At 37.4% G+C, this 9387-nt stretch overlaps 1 protein-coding gene across 1 annotated transcript; it reads left to right on the plus strand.

The window, feature by feature from the left end:
* Positions 1 to 6551: 6551 nt before the first annotated feature.
* On the plus strand, positions 6552 to 8501 carry LOC126614677 (NEP1-interacting protein-like 1). Its single transcript, XM_050282322.1, has 5 exons — positions 6552 to 6862; positions 7016 to 7167; positions 7304 to 7387; positions 7500 to 7673; positions 8238 to 8501. Exons 1-5 carry the CDS (start codon positions 6670 to 6672, stop codon positions 8364 to 8366), a joined length of 732 nt encoding a protein of 243 aa, XP_050138279.1. The 5' UTR covers positions 6552 to 6669; the 3' UTR covers positions 8367 to 8501.
* Positions 8502 to 9387: the final 886 nt, after the last annotated feature.

Raw genomic sequence — 9387 nt, forward strand, 5'->3', positions numbered from 1 at the left:
GGGAAAATGAATAATAAGTGTATAAGATGAGTTCAGATTGTCTAACCCTTTGTGAGGAGTCAGAACATCTATCTATAGGTGATTATGAATCATTGTGGGGATTGGTAGCTCCATGGATGGTTTGCATAAAAGGGAGTCTGCCACTCATCCACTTGACTCTATCTCTTCAGGTGTCACAACTGCCTGACATAGCAACCTAAGGTTAGCTTTGTTTGTCCCTGCGCGTAGTGGCTCGTCACGTCACTCACGTCCTCTGCTCTAGCTAGGTTTCCATGTGGCAGATAACAAGGGGTTTAAACTAGACAAGGTTGGTTAGCACAAAAAAAATGAGCATAGCTGGATCTGACGTGGGGTACCTACAATACGCACTATGGTCGGAGTAGGCACACAAGATTGTATTGGGAACCACAAATGGTGTAACACTCTCCGATAGTGGGTTGGAGAGTCCAGTATTCACTTCAGGTTGGAGCCGTGGAGTAAACTCGTATATATACTATTCCAGGAAGGTGTAAATTAGGTCCCATAATAAGTTTTTAAAATTATGAAATTTTGGTTATAAAATTGAAATGAGGCTTAAGAGTTACGATGCACATACTGTCCACCACCCACGATTGCAACCACCCACCTTACACCACTGTTGCCAGCACTACCACCATCGTTGCCATCACTATCGCCAACAACACTGTAATTTCCACCATTACCGATGCCACGACTGTTATTTCTACACCCTTACCATTATCGCTGCCATCACCGCCATTACCTCTACCTCTGTTGATGCCATCACCCCTACTACTATGTCCATTTTTGTCGTGATTATATTACAATTATATCACTTTTAAATTAATAATTACCCAACGCCTTTGCTTTGTTTTTCATACTCACATCACTTTTAAAAATATAGTTTATCAAATGCTCAACTGTTTTATTTTACAACTAACTATTCTTAAAACACTACATAGGTAGTTAAAAAAATACAATAATCATAAACTGGCCATTAGGATCATGTATTTTGATCTTATTCGGCCGAAAATGAGGCCTATGACTTAATGAGTTTGTTTGTACCATACTTAGGGCATCCGTATTTAGATCTTGTATAAATACTCGGGGGACTCAAATGTAATTATGTGATAAATGAAGGGGTAAATATGTAATAAGTGAGGAGCCCTTATTCTATAAAAGGACCCCTCACTCTCCTCATTAAGGGAGGCCAACTCCTAAGCCTGACATCCCCTCTCATATTCAGAGAAGCTCATCCTCACATAAGGAAGCTCTCTCTCCCTCTCAATCCTCTCACAAATAGAGAAATACAATATCAGTGTGGACGTAGCCCAAACATTGGGGTGAACCACGATACATCTTGTGTTATTTACTTTCTTGCAGATTCACGGTCGGATTTACGTTGTTTCAAGAGACTTAATAGTTGAATTAAACATGGTAAAATACCAAAATTATATATGACAATATTTGGGAATTTCTTGTATTTTCATTAATTTCCAAAGTGGAGTATATATAGGAGTTACAATTGGTAATATATATGCATTTCATCAATAGGACAACATATTATTATTTATACTTTAACTAATATATAAATATACAACTCGCAACAACACTACTCCTCAAGTTGGAGCAAAGATGTCACGCATGCCCAATTTGTCAAGCAAGTTGGAAAACACACTATTAGACACAACCTTAGTAAGCACATGACATCAGCAAGTTGATCTTGAGATCTCACAAACAGAAAATTAATAATTCCAGCATCCAATTTTTCCCTGATGAAATATCGATCAATCTCTACATGTTTTGTTCAATCATGTTGCACTGGATATGAGCAATCTCAATAGCAGCTTTGTTATCATAATGGAATTTCATAGCACCCTTAGGTTTAAATCTAAGATCTCTTAACAATTTTTTCAACCGTAACAACTCACATACACCATGAGACATACCACGAAACTCAGCTTCAGAACTTGACTTAGCCACCACTTTTTGTTTCTTGCTTCTCCAAGTAACTAGATTACCACCCACAAAAGTAAAGTATCCACATGGGCGCCACGTCATCACTTAACATGAGAATTAACAGTTTGACTAACAGATGTATGAAACTGTCCCAAAATTAACACTTTAGGTATGACTTTGGGACGAAAAAAACTTGATGTATTAAATATTGAAAATCACGAAATATGAGAGTAGTAAACAAAATTTAACCCATAAATATATAACTCACAACAACGTTGATGTCCCCCACCCACACTAAATTTCAAATCATATTAATCTACTTTTCCCCGCCCCGTTATTCTCGTACATCCCTTCACTCTCTTTTTCCTAACCCTAACCTAATCTCAATCATAATCAACTAATTAAAGGTGGTGAGAAGCACATGACATGAGTGCTGTTCTGCCAAACAAAGTTGCCATGGTAATAGTACCGCTACCACTAATTTAAGTGAGTTGGTTGGTTTTTGTAGCCATCGTACTCCTTTGTTTTTCTCTTACGATACCTTGCTTATCCTACTAGTTTTTCCTCCATATATACGCAAAAACTAATACTTGGTGGCATACATATTATATTAAACATTTTTTTCTCAGTATAGTGAAATAACAACTTGTCAAATATCTTTGTGGGGTCGTTGTAGGGGAACGAGGATCCTCTTTGGATTCTCTTTGTGCGGATCTCGGAGATTCATAAATTGTGTCGGTTCATCGTGCATCGTACGCTCATAATTTATTTTAAGTTTTTTTATTTAAAATTGAATACAAATAGTACTTGATGAAAACTGATCGTATGATGTACGATGAACGAACACGATTTATAGATATCTGAAATCCTCACAAAAAATGATCCAAAGAGGATCCTCGTTCGTTGTAGGTGATGGCTGCATGACAAACTAGAAGGAAGGTGGAACGTCCCTAGCCTTCAATTATCACACACACACATACACACATATATACCTAACCATACGCAATATTAATTTATAGCACCACTTTCCCCTGACCCACAGAAGGTCTAACCCTCTGCCTATTCCCAGCACCTGGTTTTGCTTAGTTTCCTGTCTCCTTCAGTACTTAATTAATTAGATTTAGACCCCCAAGCTTTGTTTTAATGCATGTAAATAGACAACCCAAACTAACAAGCAAAATATTTAGGGATGGCAACTGGTATCAAATCCCATCCCATATATCTTTAATAAATATGGCCTGCCTGCAACTTGATCGCACTGTAGATAGTAACTGGGTAGCAAGCATGTAATACCATATATGCTCAACTGGCACGTTGGATTGGATTGGATTATTCAATCTGTATTTGGTTGTTGCTAGTATTAAAACCATTGATATCCAGAACTAGATGAAGCATTGTTCATAACTATCCCACTTGTGAAACTCAAAGTCTTGCATTACATAATAATAATAATAATAATAATATTGAGACGTATATCCATTGCCAATTGATTTTGGATTGCATATTCTTCATAATTATTAAGCAGAAAATCTTCCCTCGATTTTCTTGTCCTTGCTAGCATAAAAATTTGAGCATGTTTTCACTCCACTTATCTTATACCACTTAATTGGCTGACAAATCCCAAATAATTAAGGATAGAAAATAAAATGATTAGAACACGTTTAGTTTTTAGGTTCTTTTTGAAGGGTTATTCATGTAAACAATTAACTAAAGGCTAAATAGCCAAAATGATCCATAAGATTTGCATAACTCATCACTTTGGTCCCTAACATTTTAAATCAATAAAAATGATCTCTGAAATTGTTCACCATCCATTATTTTGGTCATTCCGTTAAAAATTTCGTTAAGTGTCCTGGAGCTATTGGCCGGAAGTTTTGGGCAAATTTCAAAGCTTCGTAACTCAATCGTTTCTTAACCAAATTCGACCCATAATATATCAAAATGAAGATAGGAAAGTGTAGAATAAGATTTGATCTATTTGGAAGCCCAATGGCTGCTGAAGATGGCCGGAAAATAACCTCAAAGTTGACTGGTCCGAGAGAAAACTGAAAAACTCGCCGGAAACTGGGTAAACTTTAAACGTTGATAACTTCTTCAATACTCAACGAAATCAAGTGATTCAAAAACAAAAATCATACTTCTTGATGAGACAAAGAGAATGGTACCTTTTTAGACAGCTAAATCTCCGTGGTTTGGCCGGAAACCGGCTCGAAAGTGGCTAACTCGAGACAAAGACAACCACTTTCGAGCCATTTTCCGACCCAACCACGGCTATTTAGCCATCAAAAAATATACCATTCTCTTTTTCTCGTTGAGAAGTATGATTTTCGTTTTTGAATCACTTGATTTTGTTGAGTATTGAAGAAGTTATGAACGTTTAAAGTTTACCCCGTTTCTGGCGAGTTTTCAAGTTTTTCCTCGGACCAGTCAACTTTGAGGCTATTTTCTGGTAATCTCCGGTAACTATTGGGCTTCCAAATAGGTATAATCTTATTCTACACTTTCCTATCTTTATTTTGATATATTATGGGTCAAATTTGGTTAAAAAACGATTGAGTTACAAAGCTTTGAAAATTGCCCAAACTTCCGACTAAGAGCTCCGGGACACTTAACGGAGTTTTTAATGGAAGGACCAAAATGATGGATGGTGGACAATCTCAGTGATCACTTTTTTTGATTTGAAATGTTAGGAACCAAAGTGGTGAGTTATGCAAATCTCATGAACCATTTTGGCTATTTAGCCTTAACTAAATTTGAAATTTTTAGCCATTTGATTATTTTGTATTTTTATTTCAATCTACATGTTTTAGATGACCAAATAATTTTAGATCTAAATGATTTTTGGTAGGTAGTATGAGAAAGAGGATCTAAAATATAGATATATAATTTAGATTGTCAAAAAGGTTAGTGTTATTTCCTTTTCTAGTACATCATATCATCTTAAAGTCATGTCATAAAACTTCAAAGTTCAGTAACTAATGTAGTTCCAACTCATAGATTAGTAACTTCAAAGTTCTATGAATTTTGTGTAAGATCCCACATTGTTCAGGGGTGAGGATCATGTAAGCCTTATATGCATATTTCCATCTCTACCTAGCACGAAGCTTTTTGGGAGCTTACTGGCTTCAAGTTCCATCGAAACTCCAAAGTTAAGTAAGTTCGCGGCGCGAGAGCAATCCCATGATGGATGACCCATTGAGAAGTTCTCGTGTGCGTTCTCAGAAACAAAATCGTGAGGGCGTGGTCGGGGCCCAAAGCGGATAATATCGTACTACGGCGGAGTCGAGCCCGGGATGTGGTGGGGGCCCAGGCCGGGATGTGACAATTTAGTATTAGAGCCAATCCCTGGTTGGAAGTGTGCCGACGAGGACGTCGGGCCCCTAAGGGGGTGGATTGTAAGATCCCATATCGTCCAGGGGTGAGGATCCTGTAAGCCTTATATGTATATTCTCATCTCTACCTAGCACGAGGCCTTTTGGGAGCTCATTGGCTTCGGGTTCTATCGGAACTCCGAAGTTAAGCGAGAGAGCAATCCCATGATGGGTGACCCACTTGGAAGTTCTCGTGTGAGTTCCCAGAAACAAAACCATGAGGACGTAGTCGAGGCCCAAAGCGGACAATATCGTGCTACGGCGGAGTCGAGCCTGGGATGTGGTGGGGGCCCGGGCCGGGATGTGACATTTTGTCTTCAACATTCTCATATGGTTATTAGCCATAATGTTAGGAGATAAATTTTATAAATCATATGACGTGGTTATTGATAATTGAATTATTACTTAAATATTGATTAATATGTTTATTTCTTATTAGTGACGCATCATATTATTTACAAATTTGATCTTCCCAACATTACTCAAAACAAATACATAGAAGTGATCGGTACGATTGACTCAGGCTAGTTTGTAAAAGCTCAAAACTACAACCGAACCAAATCATTATGGTTGAATTTGGTTATGGACCATTTGGCAAAAATCAAACTAAACCGTTTACTACAATGGATTAACAGGTTTAGTTGGTTCAACCAGATTGATACCCACCCTGCACCATAAAGTTAAAAGATATTATTATGACATAGAAGATTGGTTGCATAGAGATAAGATTATAACCAATCACAATAGCAACGTTTAAAACAGTAAGATTAGGATTCGGGAAGTGGGAAGTGGGAAATGGAGGACGCACTAAAAAAGGCAAAGGAAATGAAGAAAGACATACCTTAAACATGCATTATGCATTAACCAAAGAGGTTTACTTGCTCAAGTCAGTAGCATTTCGTGTTGTCTCATTCTTGTCCACCTAGCTGGCCCCTAAACAAAATAATATAAAAAATCTAAAAATTTAAATTTTGTTTTTGTTTTTGTTTTGTTTATGGTAAGATACAAGCCTCCAACACATGTAAACTGATTGATAATTTTTTTATAGATATTGAAAACACTACTCACGCAGTGTACTATTTCACATATTATAATAAGAATGACGACATAGTTGTTATTTTCCACTTATAGGGTACATTAACAATGACATGTGGCCGTGATCTAGGTACACCGAAAAATTGCTCCTAGGCACTTAGTTTTCTCTCTAAAATACCTAGCCATTCAGCTCCTTAAAGCTAGCTTTATCTCTCTTAAATACCTAGCCATTCAGCTCCTTACCCTTGAAGTGCACCTCACCCTTTAAATTCTTATAGTGTGCTCCCACTTTCCACTCAACACAAGCATGTCTAGTTTTTGCATTTCTCCTCCTATGATGATGAAGGGGTGGTTTTCAGGGTTATTGAGAGCCGCATTCAGGTGTGAAGAGGTTGTTTCTTTGTGGGTTTTGGCTGCCATTGGCGATTCCAGCGGCGGAGCTTTGGGTCGAGTCACAAAACGAGTTGTTTTTGCTGCATATACCGGCATTCTTGCACTAGGTATGTTTCTAGCTAAGCTCTTGGCTTAATGTATTCTGGTGCATTTTAGTACCGTCGAGGTTTCTTTAAAACAAAACCAAATTAAAAAATTTTTGGTGCCGCCTATTGTCTTGGTTTGTGAAACTTAAACAAATTCATATGATCGTTTTGCAGGAGGAGCTATAGTGGGAGCAATTCATGGAGCCATTAAAGGCCAGACGACGGAGACCGGGTTTATTAAAGGTGCCGGCATAGGCGGTTTGGCAGGGGCTATTGCTGCCATTCAATTGATGGATTTGGCAGTGGACGGCGAGTCGTTGTCTAAGGTAACCCCTTGTGCACGTAAAGAGCAAATAACCGCACATACGACTAGAGTTGAACCCTTGTTCTCATTTTTACATGAATATTAAAATTGGTCGAAATCTCGATTCTTATAGTAATATTTTTAATTTCCTTTTATAGGTTGCTTTCTTGGGTGGGATGGTAAATGGGAAGGTGTTTATGGAATGGGTGAATTCTTCATTGCTAAAAGCCTATCACTGGCAAGTGAGTAGCATCATTTCTCTACCTAAACCATCATTTAGTAGGTTTTTTTTTGCCCTTTCTAAATAATTAATTAGTAACTAATTAGGGTTACAATGGCAAACTTATTGAGCAGGTTAGCAATCTGGAAACAACTTACAGAGAGATTTCTGATATCTATGACATTGCTGGAGTGAAGGGATTATCCCAGGATTGCATTCAAAAGCACCCTCGAAGTACATTTTACAGCAGCAGCAGCAGCAATATCATTGATTCATGCAGTGAATTTTGCTGCTCAATTTGCTTACAGGTGGGTTCCAAACATATCTTAATTGCAATCTAAATTATCACGCAAAACGTTTGAAAAGTTGTTGCATCCGTTTTTTCATAGATATCTATTGGTCCATACATCTGCGAGCTAACATTTCAAGGAGACAACCATAATTCTGTTCCAATAATGCCCCAAGCGACGAGGGAGGGTGGAGAAATTAATTAAAAATAGATTAGGTAAATGGTTCAAATGCCTCTAATGTAACAAAGAAAAGTTCTAATAACACCGCAACTGCAACGGTGTCCTTACAACTTATAAGCCTCCTTTGGTGGGAGGGCCAAAACATAATGGGATTAAGTCCGTCTCATAGAGCCAGAGGTGACTTGTTTTCTTTAATAAGTAGGATAATTGTCCAATTTAATAAGTCTAAGCCCGAACAATTTTAAGATCACCAAACATAGACTAGAAAACATGTTCATTTAATTGAATTTGTTTCATGTCTTTTTCACCAAACCAGACCAGACCAGACCATAACCTAACCAATTAGGTAACACTAATCACTATTTATCACGATGTGATTTTGATGTCTATTTATATTCGCAGGAATTGAAGGACGGAGAAAATGCAAGAGAACTTCCCATTTGTGGCCATATGTTTCACGTGGGATGCATAGACCAATGGCTAAAGCGACAAGCCTCTTGTCCTATGTGCAGACTACAAGTACACATTTAAAACGTAGTAGATAACTACCACGAGTGTTCGATGGTTGTGGACGAATTTCAGCCATGTATTCTACATGGTACGTTTTGAGTTCGATTCATGATGCTGTTGAATCACACGATGGTGGCCAGAAAAAAGCTAAAATACTTCTATGAGTCTTCCTGACTCCTGACATGATGGAATGCTGTGGTGAAAGCGACACGCGTCTTCCCTTTTTTTTTGAAAACAAAAACGTAGTAGATTTTAGGGATTGCTAGTATGGTCCAAGCCTCCAAGGTGTTCTATTAGTCGTTGAATTCTCTGTAACTATTGCAAAAAGATGTAGTACTTTCGTAAAGTGCAAGAATCTTGTACATAGTTTTGGGATCCAGATCCTCTTGGGATCTAAGAATCCTGAGCCTAGGGATCAATTGATCCGGCCCGTTGAAATTTTATCGAACGGTTACAAACAGAAGATTCCACAAAAAATTATAATAATTGTAGTCGTTGGATCAAATTTCAACCAATCAGATCAATTAATCCCTAGGCTCAGATCCTTAGATCCGGAGAGGATCTGGATCCATAGTTTTGTACTCTTTTTGTTCGAGGAAAAATACTTCTTTATTAACATCCATGCATGAATCATTTTCGTTTCTATTAAACACACTATTAAATTATCATTATCTCTTTAAATTCAAATTTATACTATAACATTTAACAATTAGAACTTTAATTAAGCGTTCAATTACCAAAATCTAATGGGGGCAAAATTCGATGTATAGAACGGAGAGTAGAATTTTCGTAAATCCCATACTACTTTTTCGACAAAGAAATTAAGAAAGGAATACCAATGATCGGGTACTAAATTATTGAAAAAACGTTTTACTCAAGCTTATTTGGATTTAAACAAATTGGTAAAAAGCACATTAACGAAAAGATCTGCAACTCCTTCGCGGAGCTTTACTATTATGCATGCAAACTAGACCGCTGAATCCAAATTTTTTAGAAGAATCAAATCATACTAGTGACGCTATCCATACAATTATTTTTACTT

Source organism: Malus sylvestris, chromosome 3 (genome assembly GCF_916048215.2).
Source record: "Malus sylvestris chromosome 3, drMalSylv7.2, whole genome shotgun sequence".
In the NCBI taxonomy this organism is placed as follows: domain Eukaryota; kingdom Viridiplantae; phylum Streptophyta; class Magnoliopsida; order Rosales; family Rosaceae; genus Malus; species Malus sylvestris.

Coding starts and splice junctions, on each gene's coding strand:
- LOC126614677 (XM_050282322.1), top strand. CDS start 6,670: ATGTCTAGTTTTTGCATTTCTCCTCCTATGATGATGAAGGGGTGGTTT. Junction 7,168..7,303: donor ACGGCGAGTCGTTGTCTAAG/GTAACCCCTTGT, acceptor TTCCTTTTATAG/GTTGCTTTCTTGGGTGGGAT. Junction 7,674..8,237: donor GCTGCTCAATTTGCTTACAG/GTGGGTTCCAAA, acceptor TTATATTCGCAG/GAATTGAAGGACGGAGAAAA.